The sequence below is a fragment of the Bidens hawaiensis genome, unplaced genomic scaffold (assembly GCF_021521415.1).
Source record: "Bidens hawaiensis isolate Kalapana, Puna unplaced genomic scaffold, B.hawaiensis_p1.1 tig00002735_1, whole genome shotgun sequence".
Classification (NCBI taxonomy): domain Eukaryota; kingdom Viridiplantae; phylum Streptophyta; class Magnoliopsida; order Asterales; family Asteraceae; genus Bidens; species Bidens hawaiensis.
This window is the reverse complement of record NW_027491147.1, coordinates 2,021,514-2,042,797: the sequence shown is the minus strand read 5'-3', so window position 1 is coordinate 2,042,797 and position 21,284 is coordinate 2,021,514. Positions and strand designations below refer to the sequence as shown.

General features: G+C 42.4%; 1 protein-coding gene across 2 annotated transcripts in view; it reads right to left on the bottom strand.

The window, feature by feature from the left end:
* The window catches only part of LOC143620949 (putative alpha,alpha-trehalose-phosphate synthase [UDP-forming] 7), a 178,346-nt gene extending 158,215 nt beyond the window's left edge, over nt 1-20,131 (bottom strand). The window contains exons 1-4 of one of the 2 annotated variants that reach the window (XM_077092511.1): nt 20,029-20,131; nt 17,780-19,803; nt 16,962-17,235; nt 15,653-16,142 (exon numbers count right to left, since the gene is read on the bottom strand). In XM_077092511.1, coding sequence (XP_076948626.1) covers nt 15,831-16,142; nt 16,962-17,235; nt 17,780-19,767 — 2,574 coding nt within the window. In that variant the 5' untranslated portion in view covers nt 19,768-19,803; nt 20,029-20,131 and the 3' untranslated portion in view covers nt 15,653-15,830. Of the gene's footprint in view, nt 1-15,652; nt 16,143-16,961; nt 17,236-17,779; nt 19,985-20,028 lie in introns of those variants that run through there. The other variant, XR_013151425.1, reaches the window with a different exon arrangement.
* Nucleotides 20,132-21,284: the final 1,153 nt, after the last annotated feature.

Here is a 21,284-nt window from a genome sequence, read left to right as displayed (position 1 = left end):
TTGAGTAATTTATTGTTTTAGTTATTGACATATCACAAGATATTTCCGTATATTCACAAATGAACATTATACATGTTAACCCATGTACGCTATGATTATAAGTGGTTTTGACACACCATGACATAAATAAATATATAAGTTGTGTTAGGATTGAAGATTTCATCCTATAAACCCGAGTTGATTGATACCTTTAAGTATCTGGGCACGTATTATGGAAAAGATGAAAGATCTTTTTATGATCTTTTTATGTGTTCGGGGGTCTTGCTACGGCCTATAAGTTATTTATTGAACATTAAAAAGATATAACATTAAACATCTAGTGATTATCTTTCTCATATGATTTTATGGCCGATTTAATGTTTCGGTCAATAGCTTAATGATTTTTAAAATGTAAGTCAGAACAAGTTATAAATGTTATAGTTTGGTAATCTAAAAGAAATTTAGAGATTGCGACTTAAATGGTTAAAAAAAACAATTCAAAAGTGATTTTCTAAGCAAATGACGTCTACAACATCAAATAATGATTTGATTTTGCTATATAACACCAAATAGAAGTGTTTTTGAAGATTGAATCAAGAGTTGGTAATTGGATGATTAATAATTTAATATTGTCAATTTTAACCAATTTTGAGACTTTTTAAAAAAAAGAGAAGAAGATGCTCTAGGAAAATTTCCAAAATAGCCTCTTAATAGAAAGATTTCAAGTCCCCCTGTCCCTCTTTCTCCTTCCTAAACTTGTATTTCCAGGTTTGTTCTTCTTTTATCACATCACCGGCGTTGTGTTAGGCTGTCCCACCAATGAGTTAACAAACCAATCACAACAAGACGTGTGGCTGGAAACACATCGTCCCCGACGTGTTAAACACCTTATCTTCTCGTCTCCGACGTGTTATGGCCAAGCGTTGACGATGAGATACCGAACGGCTATAACATGTCGGGGACGAGGAGATAAGGTGCTTAACACGTCGGGGATGAGGAGATGAAGTGTTTAACACGTCAGGGACAGCGTGTTTCCGGCCACGCGTCTTGCTGTGATTGGTTTGTTAACTCATCGATGGGACGTACCTAACATATCGCCAACGATGCGACAGAAGAGGGACAAAGTTGGAAATACAAATTTGAGGGGATAAACTTGGTATCTCTCTGTTATGGGGCTATTTTAAGAATTTTCCCTTCTATAAATATAAAGAAATGGGTCGGTGAGTTAAAGGAAGCTCTAATAATAATAAGCAGAGTGCAATATATGTGCTTTGCTTTAAATGGTGAAGCAATGACCTATGAGTGAAATTGCTCATTTATAATGTATGTACATCAATTGAATGATTGAAATGGAGTTTGCCACAAATAGGCTATCAAGAAGGAAAAGTGTCAAGAATTACTTCATGTAGCAACCCCAAATTCACTCATCAACGTAACAGTAACAATATATAAATTTTAGGCTTCCCAAAATAATATATGTGCATCTTGAAATGTTAAATGGACCATGAAGAAAACCCTAATTTTTTAGAATCTAGAATAAAAGCCTATGCGTTTGTATATATACTAACTTTATCTTTGTTGACTATCCCAATACCAAATAATAATAGAAGTTTGTGTCCATTCAAATGGAAGTTCATTGATGGGATTGTGACACTCCATATTTCAAATTACTTTAAAGCACAAGCAATAGGGTACGATTTATATAATATACAGGATTGTTGCCTTGTTGGGGCCATCATTTTAGTATATAATAATACTAAAAGAGAACAAAGAAACATGATAATAGGATTAGAGATGATTGGTACATGCTTATCCCTTACAAGACAAGAAGTGATCTACAAATCATCATCAATGACACTTATATAGAATCTTACCAAACATTAAGGGTCATAAATATACCCAAACTTTTTTAGCATGTTGTCTATTAGATGAGGATCATTCTTCATTACACCAATCATGGCCATGCTACCTTAGATAATGCATATTAAGGAAAGTAGCAAAAGATTGTATAATGTGTGCAACAAGACATTGAAACTAGAACACAAACCAAACCATCAAGATAAAGAGGTGTAACATACATGGTAACATAATATTTTACATTAGTTTTAGTTTTATACACAAAGTGATACTTTAAATTTCAAACGTATACACAAAATATATGTAACATGTGAAAATTTCGTGTTTCATATATAAACTCTACAACCCATCGTCACCCAACATCAGCATCACTTATTGTTGCTGTTGACACTAACCTGACTTTGGGTCACCAATCCTTAACCTATGATTATCAATCACTATCTGATACCCATCAATGTCCTTAACCTTAACCTTTCTACCCATCACCGTACCAACTCCAATCACCATCTGATGCTGTTGCGACCCGCAAATTATGTAATTTCAATTTTTTTTCTTTTTCAAACAATTCAAGTTTTTAGAAATGTTTCTAAATAAGAAAAGAAGATGTTTGTTTCTAAAGAATAGAGATGCAAAAATATACAAACTTTCTCACATCAAGATTCTTGGTCACACCATATTTGTTAAGTAGTGCAGCTGTGAAGAAACACTAAGTGACCCGGTGCAGATTATAGATAATCTGGGGGTTAAGTAATGTTTCCCACGAGAATGAGGTCCAACAGAGACGGTTGCTCTTCAGGGGACCTGCAAAACAAACACCGTAAGCTCGTCACTGAGAAGGGGGGGGGGGGGTTCCTCCTTGTGACCACCCTCCGGCGTGAGAATCAGACTAGATTGCTCTGAATATAAGTGTATATTAAGAGATTGCTAGATAACAGGATAGCAGATGATCTTACCATTCCAAGATGTTGGAGTATTTATAGCCGAAGGTAGGTTTCCTAGAAGGTACAGCCGGCTGAATAGTATTCCTGTTCTACCAACAGTGGACTATGCACAGGCCATACTGGTTGGTGGATAGGTTGCGGCCAACAGTAACAAAGTCGGCTGCACTATTCCACCAACAGTAGATTATGCACGTCCCACCTACTGTGGATTATACGCAGGCCATGCTGGTTGGTGAATAGGTTACGGCCAACAGTAACACTATTCTACCAACTGTAGGCTGCGCACGCCCCTCAGTAAGAGTTGGTGAGTAGGCAGCGGCTAATAGTGACAAACAGTACTAGAGGGTGCTCCTCCTCGTACTGTTGTCGGTGAGCTGTCACCCTGTGATTGGCTCATGGGTTGTTCTGGTCAGATTGTCTGTCCTATCCATACCTTGGTAGGTATAGTACAAAAGATCTTTCAGAATCATACGGACTGGCTCATTTTGGCGGGATTGTTCCCGCCTTGCTCATTCCTTCATGTGACTACTGAAGTAGCTATTGTCTTGTGCGTGTAGCCCTGCTGTCTGCGGGTAGCCTTCCCTGATGGCTTGTATCCGCAACTGCGGGAACAGGCGGGGTACTTCACCATTGGGAGGCTTTCCCTGCGTGTACAGCTTGCGTACTGCGCGTAAGGTTCTCTGAGCATGGTGGGTCCTGCGGGAGCAGATGGCCTTTGCGCAGACGTCCCTGTTCAAGGTGAGTCTTGCGGGACCAACTGGGCTCTGCTGGGACCTACCTCTTCAAGTCCCCCCAGTCCAATGTTCTTCTCATGGATGTTTAATAAAGTGAGGTGAACTTTTGGACTTTAAGCAAGGGGTTTTGAAAAAGGTTTTTAGTTTTAAGGTTCTCCGTGGGGATTCTTCCCGCGGGTTTCCTAATGTCACTTGCAAAATTTCCCTATTTTTTTGCTTGATCTTTGGGTATGATGCGGGTAGGTATGTAACCTCCTCGCAAGTCAGGAGCGTTGAGTCCCACTTGTGTGGATTCTCCCTGAGGTTTTGGTAGTTTTGAACATAGTGATCAATTATGTTAAAACCACCAATTCCATCCTAGAGCCTCAAACAATGTAGTTCTCGACGTTCCCGCTATGCGGGGATGTTATTTCCGTTTCCGCAAGCATTGCCCAGAAGATCCTTCTTGGTTTCAATTCCCTGCGGAGCGCTAGGTATGTGAAGGGTTTTGCCTTAACACTGTACCCGCGCTCGTCTTACGGTTACTTTACTTTCAAGGTACCCCTGGCGTCAATTCCCTGCGGGTGCTAGGTATGTGAAGGGTTTTGCCTTAACACTGTACCCGCACCCGTCTTATAGTTACTTTGTTGCCGGGGTATTCTTGGCTTCAATTCCCTACGGGTGCTAGGTATGTGAAGGGTTTTGCCTTAACACTGTACCCGCATCCGTCTTATGGTTACTTGGTTGCCAAGTTATTCTTGGCTTCAATTCCCTGCGGGTGCTAGGTATGTGAAGGGTTTTGCCTTAACACTGTACCCGCATCCGTCTTACGGTTACTTGGTTGCCAAGGTAAGGGGTATTTTCCCGCTTACTTTTGAATCTTTTTTGAATTTTGAATTTCGAAATTCGAAGAGTTGGTAGAAAGATAGGAACAGTCCAAACATCTGAAACGTCGTGCGACGGTTTCTTCTGACTGTGTCAGGACGTGCAGGAAGTTATGGTGACGTGACAGTACATGGTCATTCCAGACGCTTTTTCAGGCGCGTGGGCGCGATTTTTCGGGCGCGTGGCCGCGAAATTAATGGTACGCGTCCTGTCAACAGCTGTTGCCAGCCTGCTTTTTGCCACGTGTCATAGTTTCATTGCACCTTCGATTTCTCTCTCCTCCGCATTAAATTCATCGCATTAATTGCGATTAGTATATAAAGGGGGAGATGGCTCTTTGCAATCCACACCTTCACCCTTCTCTTCTTCTTCTTAGCGATTTCCGGCAAATACTCCCCTTTTCAGGCAAGCATTTTCCCGAAATCGCTTTCTTTCTACAAAATGTCTTCTCGTGATCTTGAGTCTTCGGCCGATGACAAGAGTACTGCTGGTGAGTGCCAGTGTGCTCTGCCCGGCGATCAGTACCGGTATGTTGTTAGGAAGTTCATGCTCGATCCTTTCGAGCCTGAGTTTCCTGAACCCCATCAGACCGTGTACGATGCCCCCAGAGGCAAGATCGGGGTTTATGCAGCATTCTTTGTCTATGGGAATCTTAGGTTCCCATTGACAAAGTTTGTTTACCGTGTCCTTGAGAGGCACGGTGTTCATCTGACCGAGTTGCACCCCATGGCGATCGCCAAGATTCGCCATTTCGAGTGGGTGTGCCGGATTCTGGGCATTGAGCCCTATGTGGACCGCCTGATGACCTTCTATACTTGGAGGTGCATCCAGGGGTGGTACACCTTGACAACCCGGATCAAGGGTTTGAAGATTTGCGCGACCGAGCACAGTCTCCGATCGTGGAAGCGGGAGTTCTTCTACATTTCTGCCCGCGCCATCCCCATTGCCATGAAGTTTAAAAATGGCCAAGCAATTCTGAGCCACCACGCCACCAACTACCAGGAGGCGGAATGGTTTGCGAAGATATCCCGGGTCCAATCTCCGGTTTACCGGTTTGCGGAGTCCGGGATGGTGATGCTGGGGATGAGCCGGGTATGGAAGGAGGCGTCTCAGGTTCCCATCCTTCTCGAATACGGTTTGAACTCTACTCCTTATGGTATGTCTTGTCTTTCTTGCTGATATGAGTTTGTCTTCTAACTGTGTCTTTTCTTTCAGAGGGGAACGATTTGGAGTCGCTCCTGTACCCGCGGGAAGCTGACGGTCCCGTGCGGGTGGGTACTCGTGCTCTTGACGAGAACGAGTTGCCCATCCTGGAGCAAACAGCGGATCGGTTTGTGGAGGTCTATCCGCTGGGCCACGAGATCCTGAGCCACCGGCGGCCAGGTAAGGCGTTATTCTCTCCTCCACCCCTCAGTGCTGTACCCGCTGCTGGAATTCCTGACATCCTGTCTTCTTCTGAGGAATCCGCAGATGGTCCTCCGTTAGTGCGGAAGAAAAGGGCTGCCGGCGGGAAAGGGAAGGAGAAGGCGGCCTCCACAGCCGATCCAGTGCTCCTATCTGACACTGAGTCAGATAGTGAAGAGGTGGCGGGGAACCCCGGTGGTGAGAAGACCACTGTTCCGGAGGCTACGACTGTTACCTCCGGAGAACCAATGACGACGACGGTAACCGGCATCAAGAGACCGGCTCCATCGGGTTCGTCCCTGCCCGTCCGTACGTTCAAGCTCAAGAAAACCCGTAAGTACAACTTTCTCTTAGCTTTTATCTTCGTAGTTTAACCCCTTTTAACACTTTTCTTCTTTACGCAGGCGTGGATGTTGGCGCATTCCAGGGTCAGGGGCCGAGTATTACCTCTCCGCCAATGACGGTAGGCTTGGTCAGCCTACCTGAGGCGTCGACCCAGGCGCCTGCGTCTGCTTCCGCTGGTTCAGTTGCTCACTCCTTTGAGCCGACTGTTCCAGCCGAGATGACGTCGCCGCCGGCTGTGAGGGCGATTTTTACAGCATCCTTCACAGAGCCGGCGGTTACTGTTGCCGCGGATTCTGCGGCAGCGACCGCGGCGGCGACCACGGCGGCTGCTACCATGCCCCCGTCATCGGCAACGACGGCCGGACAATCAGGTACGCGTGGGGCTTCTCGCATCTCTCCGCCACCTTCCCATCTGCCTGACCTCTTGGATGGATTTCCATTGGGTTCAGGTGATGGGTTCGGCGGCTATCGGCCTGTAATTGACCCTACAGGTGCGTAGGGTTCTTTTGGCCCATTTTTCTACATATAATTTTTATCATCTTTTCGTAACTGCTTTTTGTTTTCTGCAGTGTCGGATTCCAATGAAGTGTATGTTCCGCGATGGAACATACGCCGAGGAACAACCCTTCGTACCCCTGTGGAGTGCGTGGAATGGGCTCGCCACGCTGCTCCCCATGGTGCGTTGGGGGAAGCCATGGCTAGCTACCAGGAGGGTAGGCTAACCAACGAGCTTCGGGTTCTCCATGCCCGGATGCAGCCGCGCGTCGAGCTGCTTTGTCGTGAAAACGACAAGTTGAAAGCAGCTCGCGCCAAGGAAGTATCTCAAGCGCGGGCTCTTCGGGAGGAGAACCAAAAGCTGTCCGCAGCTGCTGCGGAGAAGGAGAAGGCCTTCAAGGCCCTCGAGGTTGAGGTTCAAGCGCGACTCGAGGCCCGCTCCAAGGCTGCCCAAGCTGTTAACGAACAGCTTCGGCTGGCTAAGGAGACTGCGAGGAACGCAACCGAGAGGGCCACCAAGGCTGAAGCCGTTGCTGAGCCTTTACGCGTGGAGAATGAGGAGCTCAAGGCCAAATTAGAGGCTCTCCAACGTGCTCATGATGCCTTGGCGATGGAAGATGCCAAGAAGCTCCAGGAGATCTTGGACCAGAGGGGCGTGCTTGACCATACCGAGCGGAAGCTTAAGGGCGTCGAAGAGGCTGCGGCAAAGGAAGTTCTACTTGCCAACCTTAACAAAAGCGAAGCCGAACGCGCCTGCACCCAAGCTCAAGCCGCCCTTCAAGAAGCTCTGGTTGCCAAGGAATGGCTTCTTCGAGAAGCGTTGTCTCAGGTAAGTCTATCTTCATGTCTTCACGCTTTTCTTTGTAAATAGGGTGTTGACACTTGTATATTTTCTTATGTAGGTTGTGCATCGGGTCTTCTCAGAGACATCTTACGACGATGCAATGAGCGCAGCCCTCAACGCTTCTAACGAGGATGGGGAACGGGTCGGCTTCCTGCTTGGTCTAGGGTTTGTTGAGAAAGGCGTCCCGCCATCCAACTTCCCTTTGTACAATGTAGATACTGAAGCCATATATGACCAAGCAGTAAATCAATACGCCGCCTTCCCGCATCCGGTGGTGGAGAAGGTGAATGAAATTGCTGCTGCTGATGATGGGCTGCCTATCCTTAAGGCTTTCCTTGAACAGCCACGCTCTACTGACGGCGCTGGTCCAAGTGGAAGTGGCCCTGAAGCCTGATCCTGAAGATCCCTTCCCACTGCTAGGATAGATTTAGTTTGTATAGATTTACTTTCTTGTAGGCGGGTAGTTACCCGGCCATTCTTGTAACGAATATTTATGAAATGTAAATCTTTGTGCGGCTAAGACCGCTTGATTCATTGGATTCCTTGCTTTATAAACGTTGTATGACTTACATACTTTAGTTTAAATTAGCAATTTTCCAAGTGTTTAGAATAAGTTAACCTTTGAACGTGGTAGATAGGTGTGAAGTTTTGCTTCCTCTTCCGTGATTGTGCGGGTAGGACCGTCACTTGCACGTAGTAAGATGGCTAAACTTTACCATCTGACCTGCGTGTAGGTTTTCCTCATCTTTGAGGATAAGTTAACCTTTGAACGTGGTAGATAATAGGTGTGAAGTTTTGCTTCCTCTTTCGTGATTATGCAGGTATGACCGTCACTTGCACTTAGTAGGATGGCTAAACTTTACCCATATCTGACCTGCGTGTAGGTTTTCCTTATCTTTTTTTTTTTTTTTTTTTTTTTTTTTTTTTTTAGGATAACCTTTGAACGTGGTAGATGATAGGTTGAAGTTTTGCTTCCTTGTTCGTGATTGTGCGGGTAAGACCGTCACTTGCACTTACAAGGATGGCTAAACTTTACTTACATCATACCTGCGTGTAGGTTTCCCTCATTGTGTTTATGCGGGTTTTGCCGCCTTCCACACGTAACGACTTACTTCTTCCCGTTTATGCGGTGAATACCGGCACTAGTGGGAAGTTCATAAGTATAAAGGTAAACACATTATGAAAGGAGAATCATTTCCATTAGAAGTGGCTCTAGGCCTTTTCTTTACAAGTTTTGGAATTGATCTACATATAACATTTGCGTAATTGAGCTCCATTCCATGTTCTTGGGATGGGAGTGCCATCGAGCCTTTCGAGCCGGTATGCGCCCTTTCCCAGGACTTCTTTGATAATGTATGGCCCTTCCCAGACCGGGGCCAGCTTTCCCGGGCGCTCTTGGTTTGAAGCCTCGTTGTTACGCAGTATGTAGTCTCCTATATTGAAGTTGCAGAGTTTTACCCGCGTGTTGTAGTACTTTTGCATTTGTCGTTTGTAGTTCTCTTCACGCACTGCGGCTAAGTCTCTGCGTTCCTCGGTTAGCATAAGATCCAACCGTCTTTCTGCATCATTGTCTTCTGGCTGACTCAAGACCCTTGGTGAGGGTAGACCAATTTCGACCGGGACCATGGCTTCAGTGCCATAAGTGAGGCTGAACGGGGTTTCTCCCGTACTGGCCTTCTTCATCGTTCTGTTTGCCCAAAGGACGTGCGGAAGCTCGTCCACCCAGCCGGATCTGTGTTCCGATAGTCTCTTCTTGATGCCTTCGACAATGCTCTTATTTGCTCTTTCCACCTCACCATTACCTTGCGGGTGTGCCACTGAGGTAAAGGTGTGGGTGATTTGAAGTTCTTTTAGCCACTGTTGTAGCTTCTTGTCAGCAAAGTTGGTGCCGTTATCGCTCACCAAATTCTGGGGAATGCCAGTGATCATCGCTACACCCTCAGCTGTTGGCCATCCCATCATGCCGTGGACTGAAGATACCACGGCGTTGAATCTTGCCATCCCGTCTCTTCCGAATAGGATGTCGTACGTGTGGTGTGGCTTTTTCATCACGACAAAATCCACGTCTTCTGTGCGTGAATGATTCCCATCGGTAAGAGTAACGGGGAAAGATAGGATACCCAGGGGGGTTTCTGTACTGCCGTCAAACCCTTCCATTGAAGCGTAGACCGTTTCCAAGCGTTCTTTGTCTTCATCATCCAGCTTGTCAAAGAACTGCCTGTACATCACTGTCGACGAAGCGCCGTTGTCAGCAAGAGTGCGGGAAGTGATGTAATGCCCCAGCTGGCTTTTGATGACGATGGGGCCTTCTTTGCTGGGGCCTCCTGGCACTCGCGGGAAGCGCACCTCAGCTTCTTTCCACGCGCATGGTTCTGTCACTCGTCTTTTTTCTTCCTCTGACCTTGCCATGAACCATGTTGATGCTGATGTCGACGGGCTTTCGTCCGTTACCTCTGTACCGGTTGTCATTCCTTCCTCCCTTCTTGATTGATGCCACGAGATGTGCAAGTCTTCCATCCTTGACAAATGTCTCCACAATATCCTTCAAGGATGTGCACTCTTCAGTACCATGACCCTTTGTCCCGTGGAAATAACAGGATTTGCTTTGATCCGCATTAGGTTTCTGCCGGATCAATGGGGCTTTTGGCCATGGCAATTTTTCCGTGGCAAATATCTCCGTGACGCTCTTGGTGAGTGGCGTCCACCGGTGTTTTCGGTTTGAAGGGTGTGTGTTGTCCCTTCCGCCAACAAGAGGGCGAGAGCTGGATGAGGTGTCAAAGTTTACCCTTGACTGCCAAATACCTAGCCGCCTCTTTTTGTTCTGCCGGGCGGTCCTAACGTTGTTCTCCCTTGTCCTCTGCGTGTAGAGGTGTGTACTCTGGGGAAGATCTCTTCCCAGCTGCTTCTCCGTCTCGGCAAAGTGCTTGGCTGCCGTCATGATGGCATCCCATGTGGATGGCATGCCGTCCTTACCCGTCAATGTGCGGATAAGCTCTGGGTACTCGGCGCCCTGGATGAAAGCGGCGCGAACAAGATCTTCACTTATGTTGCCCAGACTCAGCTTCTTGGAGTTGAAGCGGGTGATGAAGTCTAGTAAAGATTCATCCTCCTCTCTAACGCAGTTGAGGATCGTCCACTGCTCTTCAGTATACTTCCTCTGCTGGCTGAAGTGCTGGCTGAACTTGTTCTGAAAGTCCGCCCAGTCATATATGTGGTGGACCGGTAAACGATCGAACCATGCCCTGGCTGCTCCGACCAGAGTCATCTGGAACATGTAACACCACGTGGGTTCCGTCCAGTTACTGACGGTAGCCCCCGCAATGAACCTGTTCAAATGGTCGTCTGGGTCGGATAGACCATCATAAGTGCCAATGTTGGACATTTGTTTGGCACTTCTCGGGGCGATTGCTTCCGCAATGTCCCTTGCAAATTTTGACTTTCCTGCATTCGTAGCAGTTGGTCTAAAGGTTTTGGAGAAGTCACGCGGGTTTCTCTCCGTATTTGTTGGTTTAAAGGCTTCCCCAAAATTCCTTTTTGGCTGGGAGTCCGTTTCCTTACGCTTCCCTTTCGCCTTATGGCGAGGGTTTGCGTCGGTATCGGACTCCTCCCTCTCGTCGTCTGAGTACTCGCCCTCGCTGTTCATAATGAGGTGTTGGCGAGTACTGCCGAATTCGTCAGCCTGTTGAACTGAACGCAAGCGTTCGTCCAATTCAGCTTGGAACTCTTTCTGACGTGCTTCGGCCCACGCCTTCACTTGATCTAGTGTTTGGCGAGGGACCCTCGTTCGTTTTTCCAGCTGGGTATCGGTGAACCCCAGTGGAATATTTACTGCACTTGCCCCGGCTTGGGTAGTCGGGGTAGTGTTCGTAAGGATTGTATAACCGCCGGTGTTCCCCCCAGTTGCTGGGGTTGTTACCGGGGTTTCTTGGTCGGTTACTGGCCTTTGGACCGGAGTAACGTTAACCATTTCTTCAGAAAATTTGAAAAAACTAAATTAGTTCTAGCTTTTATGCACGGATGGCGCCAATGAAGAAACACTAAGTGACCCGGTGCAGATTATAGATAATCTGGGGGTTAAGTAATGTTTCCCACGAGAATGAGATCCAACAGAGACGGTTGCTCTTCAGGGGACCTGCAAAACAAACACCGTAAGCTCGTCACTGAGAAGGGGGGGGGTTCCTCCTTGTGACCACCCTCCGGCGTGAGAATCAGACTAGATTGCTCTGAATATAAGTGTATATTAAGAGATTGCTAGATAACAGGATAGCAGATGATCTTACCATTCCAAGATGTTGGAGTATTTATAGCCGAAGGTAGGTTTCCTAGAAGGTACAGCCGGCTGAATAGTATTCCTGTTCTACCAACAGTGGACTATGCACAGGCCATACTGGTTGGTGGATAGGTTGCGGCCAACAGTAACAAAGTCGGCTGCACTATTCCACCAACTGTAGATTATGCACGTCCCACCTACTGTGGATTATACGCAGGCCATGCTGGTTGGTGAATAGGTTACGGCCAACAGTAACACTATTCTACCAACTGTAGGCTGCGCACGCCCCTCAGTAAGAGTTGGTGAGTAGGCAGCGGCTAATAGTGACAAACAGTACTAGAGGGTGCTCCTCCTCGTACTGTTGTCGGTGAGCTGTCACCCTGTGATTGGCTCATGGGTTGTTCTGGTCAGATTGTCTGTCCTATCCATACCTTGGTAGGTATAGTACAAAAGATCTTTCAGAATCATACGGACTGGCTCATTTTGGCGGGATTGTTCCCGCCTTGCTCATTCCTTCATGTGACTACTGAAGTAGCTATTGTCTTGTGCGTGTAGCCCTGCTGTCTGCGGGTAGCCTTCCCTGATGGCTTGTATCCGCAACTGCGGGAACAGGCGGGGTACTTCACCATTGGGAGGCTTTCCCTGCGTGTACAGCTTGCGTACTGCGCGTAAGGTTCTCTGAGCATGGTGGGTCCTGCGGGAGCAGATGGCCTTTGCGCAGACGTCCCTGTTCAAGGTGAGTCTTGCGGGACCAACTGGGCTCTGCTGGGACCTACCTCTTCAAGCCGGATATTCTTTAGCTGAAATGGTAAAGTGATTTGTTTGCATGACAAAGCTGCGGGGTTCAAGTGCACCCCACAATATGTTTTGTTTCTTTATAACTTAAAACAATAATTCAATGCCTAAGTGTTTATATCATAATTTGTACGGAAATTTGATTTTTCTTTAAGCGTTTTATTGTTATAAAAAGTCTATAAATGAAATATGCTGTTTTTTTCTACCTATGCACGCTATTATCACATTTTAATTCAGAAGAATTTTGTGTTCATTTTAATTACTTTAAGATTACGGTTTTATAAAAATAAATACATAGTTGTTAAAAGTTAAATTCTAAATGCATTTTTTTTTCTTGAACGACAAACACTCGCTGAACCTCAGGTAAGCTCTCAAGCGGGTTTGATGCGTAAGATCTAATCCACCCAGTGGTAATTTACCCAGGCTTAAACCCGAGAATATGGCACATGAGTGGGATTCAAACCCACGGATGTCAAACTGAATAAATCCATAGGTAAAAGTAAGGTAAAAAATATCAAACTCAAAAACAAAAAAAAATAAGTCAGGTTAACCTTGCAGGAAAACATATTTAAGAATAACGCATGGATCTCAAAGTTCCGGCATGTGCCAAATAGCTTATGCATAATAAGTTACTTAATATTATAAATTAGAAAAAATATAAACAATCAAAAACTAAAAACTACTATGATACATTTGCATAATTACATGGTCTCCTTTAAACAAAACTTTAAATGCTTAATTTTTCTGTTTTTGTTTTATGTTAAGAGATGAAGGGTAGTGTACCAAAGTATTGGGTTCTATTATATTCCCATTTCCCTGATTGAATTACAGCAATATCCTTTATCACCTTTTATCCAAACACCCAATAAGGTCTTCAGCAACTAATAAGCATGGAGATAAACTTGCTCTAAATCACTTTAACAAATCTCTTAAAATATCATTAACTAAAAACTAAATCACATCATAGTCAACCTATCTTTTGAGTAAGAATTATATCTTAGACATCTTGGTTTATCAACTAATTGAGTTAGAGTTGAGACAACACTAACTCGGGCTAAAGGCCTAAAGCCAGTTATAATACAATGCTACCAATCAACTGAGCTTGCATTAGCTCATAACTCGCTTTGATGATGATTTCTATGTTTCTTTTTCATAAAAGTCTCAAATTGTAAGTTAACAACAACCTTAAACCAAACAACCAACATACAAATAAAGTAGCTAATTTATACAAGCTAACCATAGAGTTACTTGAGAAAAATCATCTCGAACGTTTATATAAGCGAATAAGCAAGTTACCTTCAGCGCTAACTCGAACATCTAAACAACCCAAACCAACTCTAGTTTTTTGATAATTTATATTAGCCACCAATTATAAGTCCAAAAACAAGAACACAAGTCAAACCCCAAAATAATGAATTAGATAATAATAAACCCTATAAAGTAGAAGTTACAACTGAGAAGTGGGCCGGGCTTGGGTAACTATTTGCTTTACAGTTTTGGGGCTGTTATTACTGTAAATGGGCTCAAATTATTGCGCGTGTGGGCCAAAGTTGACTGTCCATTAAAAGCGGTATACTGGTATGTGTCAACTTTTTGCATCTTTTGGACCCTGAAAGCTGCCCAAAAGTTTTGTTTTACACCGACTTTCTGGGTTAACTATGTTGTTGATGATAGATATTAGTGAACATCCAAGACACATTCATGTTACTTTTTGAAAGTTTCATGAGTTTGATTTTTTTTTTCTAATTTTGTATATAAATAATCAATTTCATAAAATGTTCAAATAATTAAAAAAAAAAATTATAGCCCTTTTACTTCTGTCCAACTAACCATTATACTCGGCATTGTCCGCTTTACGTTAAAAGAAAAGTCATTAAGCAGTGTAAGTAGCTAAACTAAGGTCTAAGGTTTTAATCCAGTTGTCACTGTTTTTTTTATCTATAGCCCTCTTAAAAGTTATGTCATGTTTTACTTGACCACACCGACTATTACAAGTGTATTGATGGGTCCTGTGAATTTACCAATAACGAGTTCCCGTAAAACAAAAATATCTAAACATATGGTAAACAACCACGCATTTGTTTTATGTAAGAGGATGCTTTTAGGCCCGCCTAACGGTGTAATGATAATAATGAAACGTTAATCTCATGGTTGGGTCCAGGTGGCCTGACAATGCCCTAGGCCACCAACTGTCTTTTAGAAGGGCCAATAGTGATGGCACTTGACACTAGTCAGTGGTGGTGGAAGATAAAAAGCATAAGATGTTGATGTTCTTTTTTAAAATATCAGGCAATTTTACCCCTTCACCTTAACAGTTAAATTATGTGGGCCCGCAACTCGTTTGTCGGGACATATAAATTAACACGTTTAAAACTCGAGTTGATTTGAGCGTGAACTCGCTGACTTTTGTAAATGTTGAGTTGAGTATAACTGTTCAAGCTGAAGATAACTTATTTATCTTTAGTAACTATTCGTTGGCACGTATAGACTTATGCAGTTTCTTGTATATACTTTGGAATTTGAAAATACACAATCAAGTTGATTAGTTGAGACTGGATGAATGAATATTTAAGAGTCATAAGAGGAACTGCTAAGTTCATATTTCTTTTACCTCATCCCTGTATACCACAAGATTTTTTTACAAATAATCAAAAAAACTAATAATCCCATTTTTTTATAACAACTAACTCATAAATCCTCTAGAACTACGACTAAATCTACACATTTGTTCATCACGTGACTAAAACTCCCAACAAAATAGAAAGAAACACAGTTAACACATATATTGGTACCATTAGGCTACAAGATTTTAAATAACAAAAAGTTAACATCGAGTAAATATATATATATAACCTTACCATACAACATTATTTAGTATATTAAGGTTATTAAAAACAAATAAAACTAAATTGGATTGAATTATGAAAAAATCCAAAGCCTAAATCATAAAACTCATAGAGATGATAGAATTCTATTTCTATTATTCTAGATATTACATAGGATATAAATGAAAATGCAACTAACAGAGGGCAAAACTAAAAGAAATATAAACCAAAAAAAAAACCAAGATTTACATCAAAAGGACAAGAGTAGTTCATCATCCACAACCAACCAACCAACCAACCAACCAACCAGCAATTAAACCCATTCATTCTCCAATCTTTCAATAAACAAAAAAGTAAATGACAAAACACTCCAATGTAAACCTATTTCCAAAAAGTTAATAAAACCCCTTCTTTACCCACCCACCAACCAACCTTCAATTTACAGCCTCCACCTTCAATTTTCACTCCAACCCAACCTCAAGAACAAGAGCCCACAGACTCAGAATCTGAATCTTCTGAAATGTCCCCAAGATTCTCAAGCATGTTTACCACTTCCACCGTGTCATCCAAATAATACTCCGCCCTGCTCGGTTTCTGTCCCACCGTGCACGCAAAAACAGATCGATTGTTTTTGTTCAAGATTACACCCGCCTTTATTGCGTCCCCGATCATCACAAACATGTCTTCGTCACTTCGGTCGTCTCCAACACACAGTACAAAATCGGCACGTCTTTCGTTACTAAACATCCGTGCAAATATCTTCTCCGCCACTAAACCTTTTGTCACGCCCTACAAATTCCCACCAATCATTTAGTAAAAACGATATGTATTTTGACCCGAACAAAAAGGACCATTTTCTAAAGTGATGACATGTTTTCAACTAAACCAGTTATGACCCCTTGGTCGGGCACCGGACACCCATGTTTTCCTAGGTATAAATTTAGGGGGTAGACGGAACAATTAATTGTTCGACTAGAACATGGCTTGTATTGTTATTCGTGTCAAAAACATTAACCCTGACCCACACATTTATATAGTGCAACTTGAACAGGACCCACCCATTTTACCCATTTAGCTAAACGTGTCAAACGGGTTAAAAACCTAAACGAGCTATTTAACCCAAACACGACCCGTTTTATCTAAACTGTGTAATCTGAACAAGGCCCGTTTAATCCATTTATCTAAACGTGTAAGATGAGTTCTGTTTTACCCATTTATATAAATCATCCGTCTAACCCATTTATCAAAGCGGCCCATTTAACCGAACACAACCCGTTTATCTAAATTGTGTAACCCAAACACAACACATAACCCAATTATCTAAACGTGTCAAAAAGGGTTAAATTTTCAAAATGGGTTGGCGAGTCAACTTGCCTAATAAAACGGGCTACGCAGGTCAACCCTAACACAACATTAATCAGAGGGGTCAACCCAAACACGGCTCGTTCATTGAACAAGTTATAAGTGACAACCCAAAATCTGATTTTCGTTGATGAGCACGCTATCGGTTGGTGAGTCGTAAAAATGGGTTGAACAGGTTTGCAGATCGACTAAAATAATTAAAAACAAGTTAACACTAACGACACCTTTAGGTATGTATAATGATACCTGTGGTTTGACTTCTACAATGTATTGACCGCTTTTAACTACAACGGGTTCGTTTGCTAGCACGCTTTCAAGATGGTCCAACATTTCCTTAGCCTGAGCCGAACCGAAACTTGGATCAGCATCTTGAAAGTGCCAAACGAGTGCACTTTCTTTCCTTTCAATGGATGAACCATCGGTTGCCTCTGTGTATAAGTTCATAACCGGCTCAGCCATTTGCATCCACCCAAAACTTGCATTTTGGGCATATGATTCCCATTCTTTATCAGCCTGCCACCTGGTATGGTATCACACAGTTATCTTTAATGCACCAATTTATAGTTCTATAAAACAGCAAAACACTGCATACAAATTCTCTAAAATAGCAGTAATAACTTGTGGAATAGAGCAAATTATCAATATATTTTTTTGTAAAAATAGATAAAAATTATCCATCTTTTTGTGAAACTAGTCACAGATTATTTGTCTTTTTGTAAAAATAGTAACAAATCATCTAATATCTTTTTGTAAAAGTAGCAACATATTATTGATCTTTTTGCAAAACTAGCAACAAATTGTCTTTCTTTTTCTAAAAATAGCAACAAATTATCATTCTTTTTTTATTTGTTTACAAAAGAAAAAAAATAAAAAAAGATTGTTGATATTTTTACCAAAAAAACAAACTTAAAAATTGTCGGTTTTATCCCAAAAAAAAAAGTGGAAACTTTGTTGCTATTATTACAAAAAAAAAATAACACATTGTTTACCGTCTTAAAACAATAACACTATTTTATAATTAAATATGCAAAACAAAAATCCTGAAAAAAAATAAAAAACTATACCTCATAAAGTAACCATGTTCGGCCGCAATCCCCAGCTTCTCACAAGGCGAAAACCATTTAGCAAGATCCTCTCTACCGCGTCCACTAACAACAAAAACCGTGTTCTTTGGGTCATTACACAATCTATTAATAATAGAAATAACCTCGTTACTCGGACGTTTATTAATCGTTGATTGTGGCATAAGCGTCCCATCATAGTCCAACAAGATGGCTCGGTTTTCAGCCCGCCCATACGCATCCATAATCACCCTTGTGGACAACTTTCTAAACATCGGGTCAAGGGCCACAACCCGGAACCCAAACCCTAACCCAATTCCCCAGACCCGTCTCCTAAAATGGTCCGCACACGTTCGTTCCAAATCTTGAAAAAAGCTTCGCGACCAGTAAGCGACATCGTGCGTGCTCACGTATTTATAATGTTTTTCATGACGCATTTGTTTTTCAAAATCCGAAGCCGATATCGCGTCATCCATCGCTTCAGCTGTTGACTCCACATTCCACGGATTGACCCGTATCGCACCGCTTAACGACGGTGAACAACCAACAAATTCCGAAACCACCAACATACTTTTTTGAGGCGAGTTCGATGAATCGGAGCCGGAAATACCTTGCCGGCATACGACATATTCATAGGGGGTTAAATTCATACCGTCTCGTACGGCAGTGACGATTGCAGCCTCAGAAACCGTGTAATAAGCTGCTTTCTCAGCTAACGTAAGCGGTTGGTTGATTAAAACAATAGGCTTGTAACCCGGGTTTCCCAATTCTTGGTTGATTCTCGAAACACTACTACTTATTTCGTCCTCGATTTCCTCAATATCCCGACCTTTACCGCGTGCAGGATTCAAAATTTGAACCAAAACCGCCCGGCCGACCCAACGACGGTGCGTTTTTAACATATGCTCCATTGCTAAAACCTTAAGATTAACGCCTTTAAACGTGTCGAGGTCATCAACCCCAAGTAGAACCGTTTTCCCTTCAAATTCGCGCTCGAGCTCATGAACCCGCGATTGTTTATAGGGCTGCTTCAAAGCTGATTCGATTTGACCCATGTGAATCCCACTGGGCATAATCTTGATCCCAATCGTCCGCCCATAATATTCCAAACCGATATACCCGCGTTTTGACTGGTACTCCAACCCAAGCATTCGACTACAACACGACAAAAAATGCCGAGCGTAATCAAAAGTGTGGAACCCTAAAAGATCCACATTCAACAACGCCTTTAGAATCTCTTCTCTAACGGGTAACGTTCGGTAAATTTCTGAAGACGGAAACGGACTATGCAAAAAGAATCCCATTCTCAACCGATTAAAATGCCGTCTTAGAAACGTGGGGACCACCATTAGATGATAATCGTGTATCCAAACGTAATCATCGTCCGGGTTGATAACCTCGATTACTTTTTGTGAGAAGATTTTGTTAGCCGTCACGTAAGCTTCCCATAACGACCGGTCAAACCGACCACCAAGGCTAGCCGAAAACGGAAGCCGATAATGAAACAATGGCCATAAATGCTGCTTACAAAACCCATGATAATACTTATCCAAAATCGAAGCCGGAAGGAACGCAGGCACACATTTAAACCTTTCTAACAATATCTGCGACACCTCGTCCTGCTTGTTTACATCCACGTCAGCACGAAGCGAGCCGACATAAATAACCTCCATCTCCTCCGGCAAACCGTCTTTAATATGTTTATACAACAAATTCTCGTCCCAACTAAAACTCCACGAACTCTCGCCCGTCGTGTCATCAACCTCCCGAACCGCCTTAATCGGTAACTGATTAGCAACAACTAATAACCGGTCCGCTAGAACCGTCGATGGGGCGTCCGACGACACGCTGCGAGCCTGATCATCGTCAAGCTCGGTTAACACCCCCGGGACGGTCATGGTCCGGGGCAACATCTTCCTCCTAGGCTCTTCAATGGCAGGAAAATTGCCATTTGCTAGATCTAATAAGTTTGCATAAGACTTTGAAATCATATTTCGCCAAACCCCTAATATTCTGATCCAAATAATCTGAAATTAAACAAATTTCGCAATCAATTCAACTAAATATTAAAAACCCAGATCCAAAAACTTAAATCTAACAAAACCCTTAAAGGAAAAAGTCAAAATCAGCATATGGGTTAGTCAACGAACAAGCAATAACACATGAATTCAACTTCAATTAAAGAAAAGCCAACTAGAATTAACATCTAAAGAGCATGTAATAAGCAAAATTGGAGATTGAAGAAAACTGACCTGGGTCTTACGATTAATGGAATAATAATAATAATAATATTCAAGGGGGGATTTTATAAAAAAGATGAGAGCTAAGAAAAGAAAGAAATAATTAGGGTTTGGTTTGGTTTGGTTTGGTTTGGTTTGGTTTGTTTGATCCAATATTATCTGTGATCTTGAATTGAATATAGAATATTGAATAATAATAAGTTGGAATGGTAGAGAAAGAAAGTATGTATGTATGTATGTAATGGGGTGATTTATTTAAAAAAAAAATATATATATATATATATATATATATATTATAATAATATTAATAATAATAATAATAATTTTAGAGGATAAGGTCGGCCAGCAAAGAAAGTAGCGATGCCAACTGGAAATTAAGCATCACGCGCTTGTAATGACAGGAGGACGTGTCAGGCCTCTTGGTCTTCACGTGTTTACATTCATTTATGACGTCATAATTGTGAGAAATTTATATTGGTTTTTTAATAATATGTCTAGATCATCAAAAAGGAAAAGATAATGAAATATGAACTCAATTTGGAAAACGATGTTTATCCCCTATCAATATTCATCACATATTATTATTCGGTTCATGATTTCTCTATTTTTTATTTTGTCAATTAATTGAGATATAATATTATTATAGAAGATTGCTTCATTTGGTTTGACTATATTTGCAAATCTGATCTTTAAATTTTGAAAATTGTAAATTTAGTCCATGTGTTTGTGAGAGGTGTGTATGTTTAGTCCGAACTGTTAGTCAGTTTGTTTTTAGCGGAAAAGTGATGTTATGTGTTATTAACGTGAGTGTAACTGTGTTTTCTCAAATTTGAAATCATAATAAAATACTATTACAAACTCAAGAACTCCCGGTGGGATTTCATCACTTTCGATTGTGCATTGAACCTTTGGTTTTGTACTAGTCAAAGGTGATGAGGTCAGTTAGGGTTTCAAATCTGACTAAACACAATATGGATGACGTATGACCACTTTTTGGTTATTAACTAAATGGTTGGTTGGTAGCCTATTAATAAATCCAGTAACAGGCTACATCGAATTCGATAAGAAGTAAAATGTGTTTGGTTCATTACAATACATTTCTTAATGGTTCATGAAGCCAATTAATGAGTATGTTTTAAAACATGTTGAATGATTCATGGACTACCTCTTAATCAGTTAGGTCTCTTAATGATTCAACACAATATCGCAAACAACCCCTTAATGGGATTAATAGTGAGGATTTAACGTGTAACCCTCTCACAAATGTT